The following is a 24,097-nucleotide window of genomic DNA, read 5'->3' on the forward strand; positions in this document are numbered from 1 at the left end:
TTGAATTATTCAAGAAAAGAACAACATCCTACTTCTTAAGGAATAATACTAATATTAGATAAACACTGCAGCGAGGAAGGACATCTTTAACAAGATCAGGTTGCTCAGAGCCCCATCCAACCTGACCTTGAATCTTTCCAGGGATGGGACATCCACAGCTTCTCTGTGCCAGTGTTTATCTGATACAAATCAACCCTCTTTTAGTTTAAAACCATTACTCTTATTGCAACAGGCTCTACTAAAAAGTCTGTCCCCATCTGTCTTCCAAGCCCCCTTTAAGTACTAAAAAGTCTCCCTGGAGCCTTCTCTTCTCCAGGCTGAACACCCCCAACTCTCTCAGCTTTTCCTCACAGCAGAGGTGTTCCAGCCCTCTGAGCATCTTCATGGCCTCCTCTGGACCATGTCCAACAGTTCAGTGTCCTTCCCATGCTGGGGATCCCACAGTTGGATGCAGTACTCCAGCTGGGCAAAGATTCTGGGGTCTCTTCATTGTTTGAACAGCCCTGCTGTTCCTCATGGAAAATCCTGGGATTTATTATGTTCTGAGCTGACCAGAAGCTGAAAGAGGCAGAGATGCTCTTTTATTCTACCCCATTTCCAAAAGGTAAAGAGAATGCACACACACCTGACGGTCTGGGGCCATTCCCAGCAAGCCTCTGCTGCTTAAAGGCACCATGTGCACATCCTTGGGCTTCTTAAGTACTTCTGAATTTCTTGTCCAACTGGTTCTGTTGCACAACACGTTAGCACGTGCTGGCTTGGGAAAGAGGGTAGGAAGGAAGTTGTTATCAGAAGCTGATAGGAGGGAAGCTGTATCCCAAGTGCCTTGTTTATAGGCAGGAGCAGATAAGCTGACTCATATCTCTGAGTCCCCAGCACTACAACATCCCCATGCTCATACCACGTGAGACACAGGCATGGGCATACACAAGAGGCTTTAACCCCTGCCCCAGGGATGATTGAAGCACTTTCTAATCCTTGGTTGTACAAACCAGCACAAACTTGAGCCTGTTAGCAAAATCTCCCACCTTTTTCCTCTCGATACTGGATCCATTGGCTGCCATAGCATCTGAATGGGCTTGCAGGTAGCACTGAGCTGCTGTAATTTGACCAAATTTGAACTCCATGCTTGTCCTCTGACTACTCTGTGTGTAGTCAAACCATGACAAGATCCCATTGCAGAGGCCAAACTGGAACAGGGCTGGTGAGGCATCTCCAATGCAATGCATTCAGATTCTGCACTGTGAATCACTTTATTTGGAGGAGTGTGACCTCTCCTCTTCAGAGAGTTAAGCACCACATGTGCCACCAATACCCTGTGCTGGTTGTGGCCCTATCTGACTGATCTAAGCCTTTAGTGAACAGGGTGGCTCACCTGTACCAGGTGTGCCTTTGTAGGAGAGAAGAACTTTAAAAGTACCATCAATAACTGCAGTGCAGTAGAAAAAGACCAATAGCTCAGAAATTGAGTTATTTCAATACCATTAAATGTACCCAACTCCACAGAGGGTAAAGCACAGTCATTTCACATATCTCTACCTCTGAAGTGCTGCTAGTTCTCTTGCAACACCAGTTGGGTCTAGCACTGAGTGGAGGGAGTCCGGAAGATCCTGTTCCCATAGAGCACTAACAATGCATTTCTGGGTGTCTCCTCCCTCATTTGTGTACCATGGCACTGCAGGTTGAAGAAAACTGCTCAGACTGCTCCATGAAAGCCACTTCCATGACAAGCTGCTGCCAGTCCTTCATGGCATTTTGACACTGGTGTTGTTTTTCCATTGCTTTGAACTGCAAAAATGTGAAAAAAGCAGAGCAAAAAGTGGATCAGGTGTCTTCAGCATTCAAAATGTGGAAGGGAATGTCTTTCATATCTTGGTAATACTGGGCAATATTGCTCATGTGCAGGCATTTGCAAGATTGTGGCTCTAAGCTCATTTGTAAACCACATGGCCAGAAGAGAACTGTACAATTATCTGCACTAAATGTTAATGAGGGACAGATCGGATTCACCCCTGCTTGATGCATCAGTCCCCATGAAAAGGAAGTAAAAAGTATTTTTAAACTTGAATGTTGGATTTCAGTGAATTAGAATGAGAGAACCATGAATGAAGCAGATTTTCCAGCCTCCTATGTACACATTACTGTGTCTTTTACTTAAATCCCATTATTACATATGTGGGTGGAAGCTGCTGCCCAACAAAAATATACAGAAAAATCAGGAAAGCAGAGGGCACTGCAGATGCCTGGTGCCTCAGAGCTCTGTGGTTTAGAGGAGAGGTTTGTTGGGCTAGGGGTGGGGGGCTGGCATGCAAACTGAGTGTCCCCATGGATGCCTTGAACCCATTTCTGAGCGTGTCCGTCATGTTCAGGAATAAGTGAGAAACTAAATTATAAATAATAGAGCAAGACTGCTGGGAAAGAAATAAATCCCAGTAAACCAGAACAATCAGTTTGTTCTCCAGTGTTTCCTGTACAAGTAATAAAATCTAATAACTGAGTTGCTGTTAACAGTTAATGACCACTGCATTTGTTAATAGACCCAGACAAATGAGAGCAGTTTAATACAACAAACAGACCATTAGCTGTATTAATGGTTGGCTTGTAGGAGTTAGTGCTCTTATAAACTATATTCTGCAGTTTATAATACCAGCACTTTATAAAATGACCCGGTGTTTTCCAAAAAAAAAAAAAAAAAAATAATAAGGATCAGGTGAACTGCAATTTAGTAGTGGAAAATCAGTATGCATGGCAACTAGGAAAAGCTGATATTAGGCTACAATCTCTTTTTCTGTTTTGCACTGGAATAAATCAGGATCAACAGCAAACATACAAACCAGGGCTGATTCTTGTATATCTTAAATGAGTGGCAGCTTTGCTTTTGACTTCAGTGCATTGTGCATTGATCCTGTAATTATTATCATTAGAGAGGAATTTGATCTTTCTTTTTTTTTTTTTCCCCCCCTAGACCACAAATGATTCCACATATGGGATATTCAGTCTTTAGAAGCTGTCATTGTTTAAAGCTTTAACAAGCAGTCTTATAGAAAGAACTATAAAAGGGAAGTGGTATAAATAGACTAAAATTAATAGAGGAACAAAATAGAGTTTGTTCCTGCTTTAATTTCCTCTACAGTTCTCTTAATTTTTGTATTTTTTATAGTGTATTTAGCTGCAGTTTGAGTTACAAAAAGTGTCACTGGCATTTTTTGCAGTGGTAGTTGTGAAAGTTTTCCCATCACTTTACAGACTCATAGCTGAATGCGACCAGGGTCTGGTAGAAATTTGAAGTGGAGCAACTTAAGCCTTTGCCCTTAACTTGCCAAACGAGGATGATACTAAATTATTACAGAGTTATAGGTTACTGGAGAAAGGAATAATGCACACTTTGGTAAGAAAAAGAAATGGAAATTTTTACAGGGTACATGAATGGGCTCTAATCTGTGTGTATCTGTAGTGTGAGATGAGGCCAGGCTTAAATCACAATATTACAACAGGACTTGGCCAAGCTCTTTGGCTTTGTTTGTGGAGCTGAACTGCAAGTTTTTCAGACAGGTTCCCAAAAACATAAGAGAGAAGTTGCATAAACTCATCCTTAAGGTTTCTGTGACCTGAAGGAAGAATGCAGAAGCAAACTCAGAGAGTTGTTCCCATCTTTGACCATTCACCCACCTGCAGGAAGTGGTGCCTAAGCCAGTCTAAAAAGATGTCACTCCTCAGTTTTTTTACTTAGGTATGGAAATTACAGTCCAGAGGAACACAATAAGCTCACTTTATCCCTCCTAGATTCATCATACCTCAGCCACGCTGTTCCATGTCCTTCCTGTTGATTCTTCTCAGGTGGCAATTTGTGATTCAAGAAGTTTTTTGGGCCAAGGTTTATCTCATGGTCAGTAACCACTATTAAGTCTATCTTCCATTAACACCTAGTCCTAACCTGTATAAGGCTGTTTATATTTCTGGCCTCCATTTTTTGCAACAAACTCCAAATTATAACTATGCATCCTGTGAAAAGGCATTTGCTTCTTATGTTTTAAACGTCTGACCTCAACACAACTGCAATTGTCCCTTAGATCTTGGCTGGGAAAGACTGAAAAATCCTTTCCCATTCATACAGCCCATGTGGTTTATGACTGTACAGATCTTGCTCATATTTTCCTTTTCATTCATTCCTTCCCAGACTTAGAAATATTAAGCTAGGCAATCTCTTTCCCTTCACAAACGTTTTTTGTGCCTTTCATCACCTTTGTCATCTTTTTCTGTGCCTTTCCTAGTTCTATTCTGCATTTTTTGAGGTGGAGGGACCAGCAGGCTTGCACACTATAAATGGTATGAGTGTGTCATTTATACAGTGCCTGAGTGATGTTTTGGCATTGCTGTCAGTTCTTTCTAACAATTAATCTATTTGTCTTTTTGATTGTTGGTGAGCTCTAAGCAGTTTATTTTTTTCCAGGGGGTCCTCCACCACTACACTAAAACCTCCTAGAGTGGCAGGTTAATAAGATTGCCTGTAACCTGGTTTGTTTATCCTGTAATTTATCCATAATTCAGATTGCACTGCCTCATCTCCTTTGTTTTCTATTTGTTGCCACTGCATGTCTCCCACCACTCTGCTGCTCAGGCACATCAGGAGATCTGTTCACTCTTCTCAGTGGGTTCCTTGAACAGCTCTGTGTCATGGGCTGACTGCTTGGCCATCCAGCCTGGCAGGAAGCAATGGGAAGAGCTCAGCCTCCCTGAACACCCGAGGGCACAGAATGAATCACCCTGCCATGCCTGGAGCCTGGTCTCTGAGGTACTGCTGAGGAAGGGAAGAGAATCCACGCTCCTGCAGACCTGACTGGCACCCAGAGCTGTGCAAGGAGGATCAATGCAGCCATCACCAGATGGTGCTGCTGCATTCAGCCTTGCAAGGTCATTGTGTGCAGGGATGTTTTGATTCTTTGAAGAAAATACTGAACTGGGGATCTTTTTCCACTGCATGGATGTCTGGAGAGTAGGCAGGGTATGTTCTGACTTCATATCACTGCTCAGTTCTCTTTGAGAACAGGACATTTGGGCTTTGGCTGGGAGTTCAGAATAGGGGTGTGTTCAGATGCTGTTTGAGATGATCTGTTCCAGACTGGTTTGAGTGGATAAACAAAATTAATTAGATTCACATCATATGAGTCCACAGGATTGGTTTTTTCCTCCAGCAGAAAACTGGCTCGCAATGCTGCTCACCAGAAATACTTACAACTATGGCTCACCTGCTTTTTTCCATGAGTTTTACAATACTTGCTGTTTTTTTCTTTTTTGAAGTCTGGGTGGAGGAATCACATTATCACATGAGATTCCAATGAACCACTGTATAGAAAAAGTTCTTTAAGTCCTCATTCCTATTGCTATTACAGATGAAACTTCAGCAGGGCAAAGTACTTCACCCTGTGTGATTAAGCAGAGGAAATGCCACTGTCTGAGCTTTTAACCAGCAGATTTTTATCTTCTCCCTGTTTCTGCCAGTAAATATGTGAGCCAGCCATTACTTCTAACAAGTAATGCTTGGGATGACTTTCATCTCTGCCTGTTCAGAAACCTGAGGAAAAGGTAAAGGAAATTTTGATGGTATTACAGCAGTCTGTGATTGTAATTCATGTTTATCTGTTAACTATAGTGTTCCACCTCCAAACACTCTTCACTGCTATTGCACTGAGCCTTTTGAAGGGCTCTAAGCAAGGTAATATCTGTATTTGATGATTTGGAATTTAGAGAGGGAGTGCTCCAGCCTTTCAAAGGCCTTCAGCCTTATCTTCTGGGCACTCATGCTGGGTGCTTTAAAGTTTAGTCTGTCTTTAAACTTTAAACTTTGTCTGCAGCCATTAGCGAGTTCTGGTGAAGTCTTCTAAGAACTCTGGGTTGCCCATGATGGGCAGTATGGATTCTACCCTGGCTTCATGGGACAGCTCATAACTAGGAAGGACAGAAGTGATAAAAGCAGAAAATGACAGATACTGATCCTCTTGAAAAAGTGAATAATGGACTTTTTTATTTTATGGTGTCATGAAAGAAGAAATGGTGAATCCAGACATGAAAGCAGTAGCAGATATACAGCTGGTAAAGAGAAATATTTATTTCTGACCAGCTCACTGCTGTGGGATACCGGAATCCAAGAAGGTACGAAGATTAAAACCAGGGAAAATAAACTCGCCTAGAATGATCACAGCTAATTTCAGAAGGAACATCAACACAAAAATCCTAAATCTTCAAGTCTTTTATGAGAACGGAGTACTCTGTGTTTACTTGGCTGTACCTGCTGTTAAAAGATCTGGAGCTGGTCACTCCTGGAAACAAAATCCCAGAACCTGGGGTGGCAATTCGTAAGACTAAGCCTGTATTCCTCCTGAGGATGAGCTGTCCTTACCAAGTTCAAAAAAATCTTAAACACTTCTCTTTTCCAGTTAATAGTGACAGATCAAGGAACTTAAAAGCCCTGAAAGGAGACCTGTCAGAAGTCTGATTTAAGAGTCTACAAATTTTTCTGGCAGAACAGTTGGTTCCATGTGAGGAGTGATCACATTACTGAACCTGTTCCACCTGCTCTCTCCAGAGGAGGCAATCAGAGACAACCTGCTTTGTCTGAGGCTTGGAAGAAACCTTGGCTTGGTGCTCCTGCAAAACTTGGGAGTTCTAGAAGAAGAAAACAACGTGGAAAAGGGGGCAAAGGAGGAAAGGGGTGAGGAAAAAACAGAAGCAGTCTGCTAGGGAAGGTGAAAGACGGCAGAGCTGAAGGTGAGAGGAGAGGTCTGGAAAAGTAAAGGAAAAAAAAAGAAAGAAACACACCAAAAAAAGGCTGCAAACTGTCAGCCAGTTCTGGCACCATCCAGCTGTGGTGAGGTCACTCAAAGGACCGCATCTTAGGGAGTGCAACCTAATTCAGATGATGTCGGCTAAGCAGTGCCACCGGGAAGGCAGGATTTCATTGTTCCCTACCCAGTTCACACCGCTTTCCTGTGAAATCTGCAAAGCAATTAAAACTAATTAAATTCCGACTTTATTAAGTGCGATCAAACCCCCGAAGAAATCCACCCTAAAACCAACCCTGCAAGCCGAATGCCAGGCACGTTAATCAGCTTCAATTAACCCCCAAACGGCGGAGTTGTTACAATACGGCAAAGCCAACACATCCTTATGTTCTCCGCGCACGTTCTCCCGGCTGAGCGATGCGGGGAGGCGCCGGTTGTCACGGACGAGGTGCGGGCGGCGGAGGCAGCGATGCTCTGGGTCGCGTGTTCGAGGGGCCGCAGGTCCGAGCGGCGGGTGCAGCCCCAGAACCGCTGAACAGGGGCTTGGAGCCCCTCCGGGGTGTCTCGGAGCTTGCCCCGGCGCTGTGTCCCCGCCGCGCTTCCCGGGGCCGGGCAGCGGCCGCTCCTCGCCCCGCGCCGGGGGCTCGGGGCCGCACCTCGGCTGCAGCGGGACGGGCAGAGCCGAGCGCTCGCCCGCCCATCCCCGCCCTCGCAGCGCGGGTTCGCGGCTCCTCCCCGCCCGCGCCCCACGCCCAGGTGTCCCCGAGCCGAATCGCGCCGCTCCCCGCAGCAGGAGCAGCCCGGCCCGGGCGGCGGAGCGGCGGCGGCGGCGGGGGGCGGGCGGGGCGCGGCGGTTCCGGAGCCCCGGCAGAGCCCGGGGGCGGGCGCGGTGCCGCCGCCCGGCCCCCTGAGGAGGCGCGGCGGGGCTGCGCCGGCCCGGCAGGAGAGGCTGGGTCCCTCTCCCGGCGGGAGCGGGTTCTGGCTCTCCTCCCGGCTCCCCGGCGCCCCGGGGGCGCGGCCATGTCCGGAGCCATGAAGTTCAGCGGGTACCTGAAGGTGCGGATCGGGGAGGCGGTGGGGCTGCAGCCCACCCGCTGGTCCCTCCGGCACTCGCTCTTCCGCAAGGGCTACCAGCTCCTGGATCCCTATGTCACCGTCAGCGTGGACCAGGTGCGCGTCGGGCAGACCAGCACGAAGCAGAAGACCAACAAACCCACCTACAACGAGGAGTTCTCGGCCACGGTCACCGACGGCCATCAGATCGAGCTCTCCGTCTTCCACGACACCCCCATCGGCTACGATGACTTCGTGGCCAACTGCACCTTGCACTTCCAAGATCTGCTGCGCTCCGCCGCCCCCAGCGACACCTTCGAGGGCTGGGTGAGTACCCGTCCGGAGGAGAAGCCGGAGCAGAGCTCCTCTGGGAATGAATGAAGGGCACTCGTGGAGCCGGGGCTTGTCCTTGCATGCCTGTGCCGCAGACACGCAGCCCGGTGTGTGTCTGCAGGTACACAGGTGTGTTCTTTCATGCATCTCTTTGTGCCCCTCTGCCTCCCGTTTGCTCACGCTGCTGTTCCTTAGGGACCCTAAGGACAGAAAGCCTCAGCTGTGGTAGCTTGAGGGTGAAGACGCTGTAGTGGAGGTCTGTGAAGTCTCTCTTCCTCTTTGTAGAGGAGCAGAGAGAAGACCTGTAATACATAACTTGCAAACTACACCAGCAAATTCACACAAAGGTGCCCCTTTTCTCCTTCTGCTCAGCACACAGAGGTGCACTTGGAGACTTGGTTACCTGGGTTGGATGTGTTTCTGCCCAGCTCTACACATGCTTGCACAATAGTTTGATGTGTGCATGAGGATTTCTTTGACTTCTTAGCAGAATGACAGGACTAGTCTTGTGTCTGTTACATACACCACTGCTCTGGGTCTATGCAGTTTCACTCTGAACTAATTCTAGGTTATTTCCAGGTAAATGTCACTTGTATGCAGCCTAGAAAACCTCATTTATGGCTTAGTCTCAATGGTGAGAGAAACAGTACAGGCTCTAAAGTTGTGCCTTTGCTTCCAGTCTGGTAAAGGAGGAGGGGATGATTGCTTTGATCCAGACAGTAGTTTGCTGTTAAGAGTTAGGTTAATAAAAAAAGGCACTTATTCTGAGGAGAGAACATGCAGAACAGTTGAGAACGTTCAAGGCTGTGATGGGTATAAAGTTTTTGAGGCCAAGAAGTTCAGGATATGCGGTCAGATAACCACCACAATAAAATCAGACGTTGAGGAAGGAGAGCTGACAGTGTAGAGAACAGATAGACATCTTGATCCTATCACGGGGGAGAATGCTGGGGCTTTCTGCTCTCAGGCAGTGTCTGTGGTTGAGGTGTGATGTTACACCTTTGGGGTGATTACAGAGAATGATTAATAAATGTATATTGGGGCAATTTTACTTAGGTACCTTATGGATAGGCGTGAGGGTCATGCAGTGAAGGTGTTCTCTCTCAGACAGTCCCTGATGCCATTTTTGTGTCAGACAGAAGGGTCCAAGCCACTCTCCAAAGCCTTGGCTGAGGTGTTGCTCCTGACAGCCCAGCCAGAGCTGAGGTCATGGGGTTTTCCTGGTAGATGCATGCCCAGCTTCCCAGGCTACCTGTCCCCCTGGAAAGAATCTGCTCCTGGGATTTGTGCTAAACCAGTTTCGAATAAGGAACAGACCCCTATGGGCAAGGCAAAGGAGTGAGCTCGGGATAGAGCACTGGGTTTTTTTGAGGGTTTTCCTGGTGTTTGAATTGCTGGAGATGTTTGCTTTTGAGAGAGGCCCTATCCTCTTGGGAGGCTGGAGTCATGGTCACACTGGAGCTGGCTACATGTGGGATGGGACTGCTCTTCTGGAAAGGTGGTGGCCTTATTTACATGACTAAAATACCTGTCATAGTACTGCTGCTGGTGGGGATGCACGTACATTTCTTTCATTTAGTCCATCCTGCAGTGCTGATTTTTAGGGCAGATGCAGTCTGTGGCCTGAAATACTCATCTGGTCTTTGGTGAGGAAGAAGTTTCTAATCCTTGCAGGATAGACATGTGTTTTATGAACTCCTGTACCTGTGGGCTGATGGGTGCAGTGGGGGTGGGAAATCACTGAATTCTTTTAACTAGACTGATGTAAACTGATGTTGTATCTGGGCATGTAGACAGAGGCTAAGAGCTGCTGCTCTCCCTTGAAATTAATGTCTAAAACTTATAGCTGGGGTGGATTTAGTGGGGAATGGACAAATGTTTGTCTTCTCTTGCCTTTCTCTCTCCCTTCCCTTCTGATTGCTTTGTTAGCATCTCGCATAGCGTGCAGCCTGGATCACATGATGACAGGGAACAGCATCTTGCCCTGATAATTTAATATGTCTTGATAAATCCAGCAAGGCTGTCACGGGAGTTTGTGTAATCAGAAGGATAGGAAATGCTGGTTTGTACTAACCCAAGGTCCATGAACTGCTGGCACAATGCAAAACAGCACAGGGACATGTAGATGATTTGTAACACCTCTACTCTGAAATCCTTCTTTTCTCTCCTTTTTCCATCCCCAAAACAAAAGCACAGATAGGCAAGTAAGGAATGAATCGAGTAAGAGGAAAATCGATGAATCCTCCTAAGTTTAATCTGTCTTATGCTTACTTGGCTGTGCACAGTTTTTCGTTTTGATTTGAAATAGAACTTTTATGTTCACTTTTCAGAGACAGGGAAAACAGTATTTTGGTAAACTCCAAATGAATGATAACAGGCAAACACGGCAGGGCAGTTGGCTGCCTCAGGAATTACCTGTCACAGTCTTGGTGTCAGCTCTCAGGCTCATGCTGCTCTGTTTATAAACATGGATTTTCTCCCGCTGACAAAAAAAAAAAAAAAGTGATTAGTTGTAACATTGGTCAGCACCTTTTGTGAGAACTGTAGGAAGTTTCAGCGAGAGGCAAGGAGGAGCAGTTAGTGTGTAAGAGTTGGTGCTTCCCAGATGACTTGCAGGTACATCACTGCAATTATGACCCCGAACACTTAGGCAGATGAGTAAGTGTATGGACATGAGCTGTCTCATCAGTAATGCTTATACACCTGCGTCATCCCACTGGGTGCTGGGACAGAGTTCTCTGTTCATGGTTTGCTTTAAAATTTGTGTTTCAGAGACTTCAAAACTGACCCTTTTCCTTCTAACCATTTTGGTTGTTTTCTGAAGTCTTTCTAGTAACGACATTAGCGTGGTCTGGGTATCTTCTAATTTGCGTATAAGTTGTTAAACACATTTGACTAATTTTCCACAGATCACATTTCTAAGAGCTTATTAACTTCAAGATCCTTCTTGCTGTTTCCCTTTCCTTATATTTACTTGTCAGGTTTCAGCACAGGAGTTTTCATTAACATTGTCAATTAAATGCCATTTTGCCTTCAGCATTCTTTAATGCAGTCAAAGCTGAGAGCGATCTCTCCGGTGCCATGTTCTGTCTCTGGTAGGTATTTGCCTGTGTGGGTGTGAGATTGTGCAAACCTGAATTGTTTTACACAGGTGCGCATGACCAGGTGCAGGGCAGGAGGGAACTGAGCTGGCTGCTCTCTGAAGCTGTTTGCTGTGATTTACATCAGGGCTGAAACTTGCCTCTTAAAAGCATTTAATTCTGCACTAGCCTGTGCTAGGATCTTTTTACTTGGCATATGCACCTTTAAAAGGTATTATCGCCTGTCTGACTGTCTCTGAGTGCAGTATAGAAAGCTGTCCTATATCAGTGAAACAAATGGAGTGCTCAGTGTAGCTGAAATGGGAGATGTTTACAATACATAGGATTATTCCTATGAGTTTTATGTAGTAGCTGAAGTAATTTTTAACCTTGGGGAAACACTCTTTACAGATACTGAATGGCATTGTTACAAGGGAATTATTTAACCACAGTTGTAAAAATTGTTAGTCCCTGGGTGGAGATGCCATAATTTCTAAGACTTTAACAAGGAGTAGAAATTTAAACTTTGATCTTGAATAGCAAATCATCAGAGTACACTGAAGGAAATCACATAACAGATGGGCTATAAGATTAATGAGCTGGTCGCAACTTCCTGATGAGTTTGTTACCATTTACTTGTGTGCAGGAAGAGATTAAAACAAATAATTCTTGTGCGTTCCTTCACTTCAGCTCTTTTGCCTGTATCCTTCCCTATGATTTTTTTCTTTTTTGAGGCAGAAATAATTGTATTTTACCCATGCTTATATACAACTGTATTTGTTGAATGTTAAGTTGAAGATTTAAAAGATAAGTCAATTTCTCTCCAGAGCATCATGACTGTGGCAGAGAGCCAGGGTGCTGCAGGTCAAGTATGATATGGTTGCTGCTTCTTTTGACTCCTGCTTGGCTGCAAGTTCTCCAGGTGGGCAAAAGTTGCTTCAGGAAGCCAAAATACTTTATAACTCTTGACAGAGGATTTTATGGTGCAGTATTTTGTGTCTGCCCAACTGTAGAGATGGGTTGCAGCTTGCAGAGCTGAAATAAGTGGTGTCTCCTTCCACAGGGCAGGAGCAGGCTGAGATAAAGAGCAAGAGTTATCTGTACATTTGACTTCTGTTTCCATGCGCATGACAGTGGTGTACGTAGTGCAGATCTCTGATCTGCGTGAAGGTCACACTGCATATTAGTTAGACTTGTGTGAAATGAGTTCTTTCCCTAACTTTTTGGAAGCTTTAAGTTGTTTCAGTGATTGTTATTGCTGATATGCAGTTATTATGTTGAATAGGACTTGCAGAGAGAAACACCCACTGCAGAAGGCAAGATGAGTTTGAAAGCTACGGGGATTTCAGCTTTTCTTTTTTTCCTTTAGTTGTCCTTTGGCCCTACGAACAGACCCCTCAAAATGCCAACAGAGTCTGATGCACCACGGCTGCCTGAGAGTGCCCTGTGGCCTGAAGCAAAGGCTGTAATAAGTACGGGAAAAATTGTTGCTATTTGTCAGGTGTTTAATAGTCTGTGGGGGTGTGATGCTAAAAACAGTTGTTCTCATTGAGGCAGATGAGAAGCTGACTGTCACAAAGAGCTGCACACAGACTGCCCTGTTCCAGCATCAGAAGTGGAGCTAAGCTGTTTCTTGCTCCTCCCCAATAAATGGCCTGTCTGGCAACTGTCAGAATCCTTGGAGAACATGGGCACTTTGCTTGAGAGTGTGTTTGGCTGGGAAGATTTGACCAAAGTATGAGAAGAGCCAGTTTCCAGTGCTTGGTGTCAGTAGGGGTGCATGGGACTGGAGTTCATGTCCTGGCTTTGAACTGAGTACAGCAAGATGTGGGTTTGGCTCTCAAGGTTTTCTGGAGTTGTAATGGGGCAGCCATATGGGCAGTGAAGTGACAGTGTTCCCGTCCTCTCAAAGATATTGTCACTGCATTCACTTGGGGCTGGGGCTGAGGAAGAGAGTTCTGTGCATCTGTGCATTCATCTGTCTTAATCTCTTCCTGCACACGAGCAAATGGTAACTTAACAGGGGCAGAGCCAGAATTCTGGGAATGCAGGATGAAGCAGGACAGAGTGCAGGCAATCAGGTGCTGCAGTGACCTTGCTACCAAGTGCAGTGGCAATCACCTCAAGGTGACTGGAATGATGTACTGGAGTCCTGCATCCATGCCTGGGGCCCTCAATAAAAGAAGAACATGGACTTTTTGGAGGGAGTCCAGAAGAGGCCATGAAGATGCTCAAAGGGCTGGAGCACCTCTGCTATGAGGACAGGCTGAGAGAGTTGGGGTTTTTCAGCTTGGAGAAGGCCAAAGGGAGGCCTCATAGCACCTTACAGTACCTAAAGGGGCTAAACTAGACCTGGAGAAGGATTTTTGACAAAGAGACAGCAAAAGGGTAATGGCTTTTAACTGACAGAGGAGAGATTTAGATTGGATATAAGGAGGAAGTTTTTTACAGTGAGGGTGGCACAGGTTACCCACAGAAGCTGTGGATGCCCCGTCCTGGGCAGTGTTCAAGACCAGGTTGGATTGGGCTTGGAGCAACCTGGTCTGGTGGAAGATGTCCCTGTGCATGGCATGGGATGTGGAATGAGGTGGTCTTTAAGGTCCCTTCTAACACAAACTGTTCTGTGATTCTGTCAAGCCCTTGTTGATGTGGTTGGCTGGAGTGAGGGGCTGACTTTGATGCCAGGGGTACCTTTACATTCCTGCTGATGCTGTTGCTGCTGGATCAGTTGAAAGCCTTGGTTGGAGGGAGAAGGGGCAGCCAAGGGCTGATGCCCACGTTGCTTTTGGCAGCGTTGGTCGTGTTAGAAGCCCATGAGAGGGTGTTTGCAGACCTGAACCTGCAGCCTCGGGATTGCTCTTTGCAGAGAGGCTGTGAGGAGGAGAAGGGGGCAGCAGGGTGAGTGCAGCACAAGTGAGCCCAGCACCCCAGGAAGCTCTGTCCCCAGCTCTGCATCCCGCAGGCCTTGCCTCACCCTTTTGGTGGTTTATATTTAGCTTTTTGCACAGGTCTTTCAGTAAAGCACATTTCACCCAGGCTGTCAGAGGCTTTCTGTTTGGAATATTTTCTGAGTAATGATTTGGTTTCTGGCCATTTTGAGCTTATAGGCAATAAACTCTGCAGAATGGATCATCAAGGGGGCCATTTAAGCTATTGAAATGCTATTAGAAAGTCTACTGATTTACAGGGTAATTCAATATGAAAAACATATCCCTTACTGAAGTGAATAAGACTCCCACCCTTTCTTCACAAACTATCAAAGCTCCTTTCATGTTTTAGGCTTTAGCTATTGTGCTTTGTTAATACAATCAGGAAACTGGGGACCTTTTGTGTAACCATGGAGAAGAAGATGAGCAGAAGAGTTACCACATGAAATTAGTTACTGGCAGCTTTTATAAGGGCTCTGGATCAGCCATCGCACCTTCTTGCCTCCCAAATTTCATCCTATTTAGGCATGCAGTTAAGACATGTCAGACTATGCTGCAAGTTTAATTTCCTCTGGAGAGGATGAGCAGTCTTTGCTCGGATTGCTTGCTCCACCCCTGTGCTGTTTGTGGGGCCATGCAGTGACCCAGGCTGGAGTCCTGGCTAACTAACCTGGCGCCGTGTCCTGGTGGAGGTCACTGTGTGGTTGTTCTTCTCCCAAGCCATGCCCTTGTGCTGGTACAAGATCCCTGGCTGGTTGTGAGGGAAAGGCCTGCTTTGTAATAATAATATCAAAGATAAGAACTGTGTATCTAAAACAAAGCGCATCCTGAAGCGTCCAATTAACATTGCTAAGCCACTTAGGGTAAGCCAGACAAGCAACTGTATTTCTGCAGTGCCAATGATACTGTTTTATGCTTTGATATCGTGAGATGTTCTCATCACTTAGGGAGGTCAATTGCTGAGGAAACTGTCCTGCTATAATTTAAAGCCAGCACCACGAGCAGATGTAGGCCAGCTTTTGTCGCGTTAGTGCGATGCCGTGTGGGAACAAGCATCCCTCAGCAACTCCCATGCTCTTGATATTCAGCGTCTGTCCTGGGCCCAAGGTGATGGAAAAAATTGCTTTTTCACTGCCCCTGCAAGACCTTTTGTGCCCTTGTTGTGCTAGACCAGAGGCATCTAATCGATGTCCAGATCTATCCTGCAGGCTGCCAGAGCAGTCTGACCGGCTGATGGCCCTGCTCCCTGCACTGCTCTGTCCTGGGGCCCCTCCAGTGTGGGGCAGGTTGCAGGCAGAAAAGTCATTCTGGCAACTGCCAGGGGTTTTTTTGGCTTTTGACTTCCTTGTGAGACCCACTGCATCTCCAGAAAGCCTCGTGCTCTCTAGCCCACCGGTGATCTGTGTCCTGATGGAGAGATGCAGCCCTCAAGGCAGAGATGGGATGCCTGTGTGCTGTCTGACAGATGGGTGTCACGCTCTGGGCTGTCTCCTCTGAGTGCCACATTGCAGAGCAATGAAGCCTAGCCTGGGAAAGATGGCAATCCTGGGCTGCAAAGCCACAGGGTGTTAGGGGTGTCAGGTCTAGGATAAGATTTTCACTTGTCTGCTGGACCTCCGTGGCTCTGGATGGGAATTTTTGTGCTCCGTCATGTGATGTGGACCTGCCCTTCGGGTCAGCACAGCTCAGACTGCCCTAAAACCCAGCTGCTGTGGCTGTGCTTACCCAGGAGCTTTGCCAGGACAGAAAAATGTTGGCAGGGGAGGAAGGAGGGAAGGAGGTATGAATCTGTTAGATGACATTACATAAGGATTTTTTCTTGGTGTTCACCTGCCCAGTTTCATAAGTATTAAGTTTCATGAGTGTATTTGTATGGCTGTATTTGTATCAGTGATACAGTGGCAGCTCTCCAGACTCCTTCCAGGAGAGATCTTTCTGTGGAACAGGCAGGAGATGAAGTATTGGTGCAGAAACATGAGTTGGGTAGCTTTGGGAGCTTGAGAATGGTATTTAGGACTTAGTGGAATTTCTTTTTTTTTTTTTTTAACTTTTTACTCCAATACAGATATTTCTATCAAAAGGAGGAAAATACATCCATTCAAGACACATTTCTAAATGTGTGGTTTGCTGTATGAATATTGAATGCTTGCTGTATGTTTAAAAAAATCAGTAAAATCATTTGCAGTGCGAAATCACCTAACAGATCAGTAGAGCCCAGTAATCTCTCAGAATGAGGGGACTGAGGGACAGGATGTGAGAAACAGGCTGTGTGTCTCTGCTGTCCCAGGACTTCACATCTAAAAGTAAGAATCACAGTGACAGATTGTCTGATGATGTGCATCCAAGGGCTGAGGAGAGGCTTTAGGTGGTAGCTCCATATCTGACATGGAGGTGTTTTTCTTGCCTTTCTCTCATATATTCTATGTCAGCCATTCTCGGAGACAGGGTTTTGACTTGCCAGCTGGTCTCATTTGGTGTGAAAACGCAGCTCACACCTCTCTACAGCACCTCTGGGTTCTAGCCCTCTCTCGCTCTTTGGCCTGCTCTGTGGTTTCTGTTTTGCCTTTGCTTGTTTCTGTTTTTCTTTAATTCCTTGTCATTAGTCTGCATTTTAGCATAGCACGGTCTTTCGCATTTTTTCTCATGAGTGCATTTAATTTTACTCTGTCATGTAAGCAAGACATCCCATGTAAATTAAAGTCTTCATGCACATGTCCACTTGCCTCATTTAGTATCTTAAACCTTCTATGATAGCAAAGTGGTCTTAGTTTGGGAATCCTTTTGTCATTTTTGGATAGAAAAATCTTTGCCATCATTCACAGTTTCATAGATGCTGTAGTAGGTTCAAGCAGGACCAGTTGTAGTGGTGCTGAGTGCTGTGGATGTGAGTCAGAGAGAGAAGTGCACTGTCAGAGGGATCATTTAGGATTGTGGCAGTTCTCTGGAGCTGGCTGGCTCCACAGTCAGGATAGGAACGGGGATGACAGTTTCACTATGACAATAAAAGTCAGCATGGGATGTCTGTGCTCCAAAGTGCTTTTATCTGACAAAATAGTTGGCAAATCAGTGCTGTCTCTGATAGCATTGGAGCTGGCTTGTCCACGTGTGGGTTAGTTCCTAGAGGAATTCTCTCCACCTAGACTGGTCAGTGTGTTCATCCCATGCTAAATGTATTCAGTTCTGGGCTTTGCTCCTTCAGAATAACAAAGGTTGTCTAAATCAGGAATGACTAATGAAAGACTAGCTTATTCTGTTTGAATCCTCCTTTGTCCTGCATTTATTTTCTTGGTAAACAAGGACATATAGCTTGTTGGCCTTTTCCCCAGGGCTGAAGAGCAGAGGAAAAATAGAATTCCAAGTAGTGAAATTTGGGATTGATTCAGTGCATGTTTTGTTCTATCTCGTATCCTTCAATTCTTTTAAATTTTACATGCTTTAAATGTTACCCTCCCCTCACCTGTAAGCTGGCACACACATGGAGCTCTCCATACCTCACTTCTTTCTGGCATCAATTTTTAATAACATCAGTGTGAAAGTTGCCTTCTTCCTTTCTCACTTGTTTTTAAAAAGTTTGCCTGTCTCTTCTGTGAGATTCCTGGAGAACAGGAGCCTGGTGCTTGCGTCTGCTGTTGCTTGTCAGGTTTACGTCAGTGGATTCCCCATGGCTTCAATGGAGTTACGCTGCCAGCTTTGCACTGGCTAATTGGGAGAAGAACTGGACACGTTTCCTTCCTCCTCCTTGCATGCAACCAGAGTTGATAATGATGTCTGGGTTGTACATTATTTATGGGGCACAGCGAGTGCCCATGGTGCTCTGAGAAAGGAAGGAATTGGCTTCTGTCAATGAGTTTATTATCTGGGTTATTCACAGACTGAGGCATCTCACATTAATATATTCAATGAAAATTTATTCTCTAAGGCAGTTTGCTCCTGAGCCTGGAAGAAAATACAACCATGTGAGGAAAGTGCTCCCATGTGGTCCAAATCCAAGGTGGGATTTCTTGTCAAAGCTACTCATTGGAACACACTGTTAATACAAAAGCTACGGTGGTGTTGAGTGTGTAGGGTGAGCCTCCATCTCCTAACAGGGCTTGGTGGGAGTATTGCTGCTGATAATCAGTTTTCAGCACGGAGCCTCATGCTTACTGCTTCATTATGTGCTTACTCAGTAGCAGTAAAAAGTCCAGCTTTGGGTACTTCCCAAGTACAAGACTGGCTTGTGAGAGAGGATGATTTACTGGAGACTGTTGAAAATGACCCTGTGATCAGTTTCCTTTTTTTAGAAGTCTCTGTCCCTTGTTTCTGCAAGGGACTCGTGATGTGGCAGCTAAGAAGAAGTGCTGGTTTATGTAGTCTTCTTGAATGTAATGGGACATACCTGTGGTCATTTAGTAGCTACTCTACAAGCAACTAAGCTGTTCTCACCTTAGGGTGGAGCAGAACTGGGTGGAAACCCAGCAGTGCCATCTTCCTCTCAAAAATTAGCCCCTGTTACAATAATCCTATCAATACCTAATGATAGGAACTAATTTTGACCACGCTTTCAAATAATTAGGTTTAGTAACATCTAGCCTGTCATGTCAATAAAGATGATATTTTTCCCTGTTTCCTTGATTCTAGAAAGGAACATGTTTCACTTTCTTCTTGCTGAATGGTTTATCAAAACCTAGATCATCAAATTCGTTTTGCTCATGTCCAAGAAAGGAGCAAGGTCTAGAGCTGTGCTAGTGAGCCCAGGCAGTGGGGCTTTATTCTTTCCCTTTGAGGGACAAAGAAGGTATGATGTAGACAAAATAAATGGTACAGGAATAGATAAAAGTTTCTTTGGTGCATTCCCACAGGTTGAGGCTGATATCTCCAGCTCTACCTGAAGGACAGTGGAACCCCTCCCATATTTACTGTAGAGGAGCTGTCTCTGCAGGCCAAGACTCCCTGTATCCACATCCTTAGGGCTTGTCATCCTCTTGGAGTGACAGTGTTGAAATGAAGAGCAGACTCCTGGATTCTGGAGGCTCAGGAATAAATCTTCAAAAATTTGGGCTATGCTGCACATCCTCAGAGAATGATTTTCAGCCCCTTGTAGACAAAATAGGTTCGTGTGCTAGTATGAACCTTTCCATCTGGGGTAATGTAATACTTGCAAAGTCACCCAGTCTAGGAAAGAGTTTTGTGTTTAAACATGGTGGAGCACTTTTTCAGCAGGCCTGTGACTTGTGGGCTCTGGCAGTTGGCCCAGGGCAGATCTAGGAGGGCAACCAGCAGGTTTTTGCCCTCCTCTGCCCCATGGGCAGTCGCTGTGCAGCAGGAGAGGTGGAGAGCTTCCTGCTTGTGTCTCTGCTTCTTGCCTACCCCATTTCACAGCTGAGCTTGCTGAAGAAACCATCAGTCAAACATCAGACGAGTCCGTGTGGGGGGCTGTTAGCTGTGGTTTTGGAGTCGTGTGAAAGCAGCCGTCCATTGTGCTGCCTTTGCAGAGGAGTGGTGGCGGCCGGAAGAAGAGGCGGGGGCGGAATTTTGGGGCAGCTGGGGCCCTTAATCTGCTTTTGGTCAAAGCTTGATGCCAGGATGGTTTTTTCTTGTGTTTTGGTTAATGATTTATCAGTTCACGGAATCACAGAACGGTTTGGGTTGGAAGGGACCTTAAAGGTCATCCAAGTTCCACCCCCTGCCATGGGCAGGGACACCTTCCACCACACCAGGTTGCTCAAAACCCATCTAGTCTGGCCTTGGACACTTCCAGGGATGTGGCAGCCACAGCTTCTCTTGGCAACCTGTGCCAGGGCCTCACAGGGAAGAATTTCTTCCTAATCTCTAATATGCACCCTCCTTCATCTTAAACCATCATCAACCCTCTGCTTTCCCATCAGTTTCCGATGGCCACTGTTGGACACGTACCAAGCCCCTTCTGAGGTTACCTGTGCTCCACTGGAGGGGTTTTGGGAGCCGTGGTTGCTCCCCTCTCTCTCGGGTGTGAGTTGCTGTGTGTGGCTGCATATCTGCAGGAGAGCAGGATGTTCATGCTGTGGTGTAGAGCTGCCTGGGAACGCCTGCGTGCTGTGGCGCAGACAGGACACGACACACACTCATTTCAGGTCTCGCTTGGCGCTGTGTGGAGCAGGGAGAAACCCTTTTGGCTGGTTATGTTCTTTCTGATTAGCACTATCTTGGTTAAAATTCTTCGAATTGAAAGCTTCAGAAGTTTGAGAAGAACCTGAGAACTGAGAGTTGAAGCCATATCTAAAATCACCACGTGGTTCATTTTAAAATTGTACGGTTCTGATTTTGTCAAGAGTAATACTGCAGGATCTGAGTGGATTTCTTCAAAGAGGAGCAAAGATCATTCAAGTTGTCACATGTTTTGGCATACTTGGATGTGATCTCGGAAGGTTTCTGGTGTGCCCTTGCAAGTTTGTCATTTCCCTTTGTCATGGAGAAAGCTGTGTCTGTGATTAATACGAGGTCACTGGTGTTATTTCTATATATAAATAAGCTTAGTGCAAAGAGACTTGCCTCAGCAATGCATATGCAGTACTCATTGTTTTTAAGCAATGCACTTCTTATTTTAGTAACATTTTTGAAGCGCCTGTTCCTGTTTTCAACATGAGCATTAGGTGAGAAAAGAGTAACTGAGCTTGCTGGTTTTAAACAGCCCTTGGTGTCCCTGTGCTTGGCTTCTGAAAGATTGCTCTGAAAACATCTTTGTGACCTCAAAAAAGCTCATCAACATTTTCTCAGTTTTGTGGTTCCTTTCTAGGTTGGCTAAACTATCTCTTCATGTTAATAATCCTGGTCATAAGAAATTTCATTTGCAGAAAAATTTGCAGATCTCTCATCTCTGGAAGTGTTCAAGGCCAGGTTGGATGGGCCTTGGAGCAACCTGGTCTAGGTAAAGTATCCCTGTGTGTGGCAGGAGGGTAGGAATGAGATGGTCTTTAAGGTCCCTTCCAACCCAAACCATTCTATGATTCTATGAAATTTGGGTTTGTTGCTTTTGGGCTTTTTTTAATTATTTCAGCTGCACAAAAATATTCTGTTTAAGTGCCTGATAATGTTTTTCACTGTTAACAGTAAGAAAAGGAATTTTTTTTCTTTTGGCTATATATATTTTAGCCAGTAAATGGGTAGTTGCAAAATTTTGTACACCTATAGCATTTCTTCTTAGTCCATCTCTGACAATATTAAGCAAGTGTTTCCACAGGAACGGTGCTCTTTAGAAAGGACAGTGTTGTGGCTTGCTTCAAAGCCACAGCCAGAACATGTAGGTGTTTGAAGAGTACCAGATCTTTCCATCTCTTGCTGCGAATTTTCCAGTGGGTCAGTACTTGTTCAGACTGTCTATCTCAGTATCTGAAACCACCCCCCTGTTTCATGTTGCTCTGTGTGGTAATGCCCTTGAAGCCTTTCAAACTCTGCTGGGCTGCAAGAGGAGTTTTTTAGAATCATGGAAAGTCACAATTTGTGGTGCAGCCAAGATCCAGTCAGCAGCTCCAGGTCAGGATCAATTGCTCAAGGCCAGGCTGGACAGGGCTCTGAGCAACCCATTCTAGTGGAAGGTGTCCCTGCCCGTGGCAAGGGGTTGGAACTGGATGATCTTTAATGCCCTTTCCAAACAAAACTGTTTTATGATTTATTTTATGGTTCCATCAAACTACTTGCTACGGTAATCTTATCTCGGGCTCTTTCAATATAATGTGTGTTAGGAGTTGAACAGTGTTAGGTGTTTTATTATCTTTCTTAGGGAACTGTGTTTGTACTATTTCCCTTCACTGAATGTGGATCAGTCATTAGAGGGACTGGATCTCTTTCATTTGCTTCCTGCCAAGGTGCTTGCTGAGAGGACAGGAGCTGAGTGGCTTCTTGGCTTTATATTACAAGGCTTGGTAAATCTTAAAGAAGGAAAGTGATTTGATTTTATTTTCAGCGGAGATAAACGCTGTCCAAGGGATTTCTATCCTCAGCTGGTGAGAGTTAAGGTATAAGACTAAAATTGATACGACTTTTCCTGGAGTGAATAAAATCTTGCTTTGTGAATTAAGGGAATGTGTCCCCCTTAGCAAGGGCTGTTTGTCAGCAGGAAGAGGAGCATAAGGTCCACATTAGCAGTGCCACCCAGATGGGGATGTGCTTTTCTCCAGCAGGGAATTTATACTTTAAACACATTAGTGTGCTGGAGTTAAAAGCATGTGTGTTTGTATATAAAACACATGCAGCACTCTGGCACAGATAAAATGCCAGGCCTTCCATTCACAAAGAAGCTAAACATTTGTCAAGGAGGGAACATGACAGCAGTTGTCCTAAATATGACTGGCTTTGTAAGTGAGCCTGTCCTGCTCTTGGCTTACCTGGGGTTGCCGTGTGCTGGGGCTTGTGGCAATCCTCAGCAAAAGCTTTGTTTGAAGAGAAGAAGGTTTATCTGCAGCTTTGTGGGTGCTGTTGAGTTTTGAATGGGAAATGTGGTCAGCACCAAGTTATGTTTTCGATCGACCTGTGAGCAAAACCACTCCAGCCGTGTTCTGACCTTTTCCTCTACGTTCCCTTTCTGGGTGTCTCCACCCTCTGGTGTTTTTTAATCCAGGGTAAATCTTGGTCACGTTGGTTCCTCATCTTAAAACCACACTTTGGAAAGGGAAAAGGAAATACTAAAAAGGGGAAATATGTGACAGCTGCCTGTCAGCTTGCAGTTGTAACAAACCCCAGGAGAGCCTTCTGTCCTTCAGAGGGAGGCAAGTGGCTGGGTCAGCTGAGCAGCACATCCCAGTGACACGGCACCTCGTCACCATCCAGTGGCTTGGGAAGGCTGGAGGCCAATGGTGTTCAGCTCCTTCCTGGCTCAGCTTGATTGCTGGAGTCACAGCTGTGACTTCATGGTCACAAGTGGGTAGTGAGATCATCTCTCTCATGAGGTAGATGAGGAAAACTGTAATCACAGACTTGATGGGACTAAAAATTGCTTGGTCTTGGACAGTCTGTCTCTCATTGTAATGCTTGGCCTCAGGATTTCAGGACAATTTTTTTTTTCCTAATTATTTTTGGTACTGATATCCAGCCCACTGTCCTTCCCCATGAAAAACCTCACCTCTGCGCCCTTTTTTCTAACTGCTGTTTCACAGAAATATTTTGATTGTACTCTTCCTTCATCCTCACCAAAAAAACCCCCAAACAGAAAACCAAACCCATGAACAAAACCCACTTTACAAATAGGATATGATCTAACTTGGCAAAGCAAATGTTGGCAATGGCGTGTCCTTTCTGGGTGTTGTCAGCTGCAACCTACATTCTTTTTGCTGCCTGAAGACTTGATTGTGGCTCTCAGCACTGGACCTCGTGGGGATTGGAGCAGAGACATGAGCAGGAACATCTGGACTCCAGGAGCAAGCATCATACCTTCAGGAATGCTGGGGGAGTGCATGCCTTGGCACTCCTTTTTTTTTTTTTTTTTTTTTTTTTGGTACCTTTGGAAACATTGGCTTTGCAGCCAGAACAGAAACTGCTACTGCTTTTACAGGGTGTTCTGGGATGTGTGTACCAGGGATGTGGAGCAATCCCATAAGTGGTTGGCAGGGAATGGGAGAGGGAGTATGTGGGGTAAAGTACTTTCAAACCTTTCTTTTCCTCTTTCCCTGTGTCCCAAGCAGGTTCTCTCCTGTGAGATGGCACTCATATTTGGTAGTTTGCTCTTCATCCTTTTGGCTCAAATCATTGGGCAGATCATCTTGCAACATGGAGAGGGGATGTGGTGGATTAATACCAGCTGGGTATAAATGTTAGTCCTTAATGGTTTCAGTGCTAAGAAAGTGCCAGGTGAGGAAGTGAGAGGAGGAAGAAGGAAGTCACTGTGAATAATTAATTCCAGATCTGGGAAGAGTTATCAGAGCAGAGGTGCTTAGGCTTCCCCGTGGTATTACAGCCCATGCCACGATTGAAA

The 24,097-nt window shown here is 45.6% G+C and overlaps 1 protein-coding gene and 1 long non-coding RNA gene across 2 annotated transcripts in view; one reads left to right on the top strand and one right to left on the bottom strand.

Annotated features, from left to right (window-relative positions):
• Positions 1 to 5,994: 5,994 nt before the first annotated feature.
• Positions 5,995 to 7,457, bottom strand: LOC116445536. The gene is made up of 2 exons (XR_004240805.1): positions 7,075 to 7,457; positions 5,995 to 6,993 (listed from the first exon to the last, which is right to left on the bottom strand). It is a non-coding gene; the product is annotated as an uncharacterized LOC116445536 (long non-coding RNA).
• Positions 7,458 to 7,666: 209 nt separating this feature from the next.
• PRKCH (protein kinase C eta) overlaps positions 7,667 to 24,097 on the top strand; it is a 113,871-nt gene continuing 97,440 nt past the window's right edge. The window contains exon 1 of the mRNA XM_032111591.1: positions 7,667 to 8,159. Coding sequence (XP_031967482.1) covers positions 7,800 to 8,159 — 360 coding nt within the window. The 5' untranslated portion in view covers positions 7,667 to 7,799. The remainder of the gene's footprint in view (positions 8,160 to 24,097) is intronic.

The sequence above is a fragment of the Corvus moneduloides genome, chromosome 6, assembly GCF_009650955.1.
Source record: "Corvus moneduloides isolate bCorMon1 chromosome 6, bCorMon1.pri, whole genome shotgun sequence".
In the NCBI taxonomy this organism is placed as follows: Eukaryota; Metazoa; Chordata; class Aves; order Passeriformes; family Corvidae; genus Corvus; species Corvus moneduloides.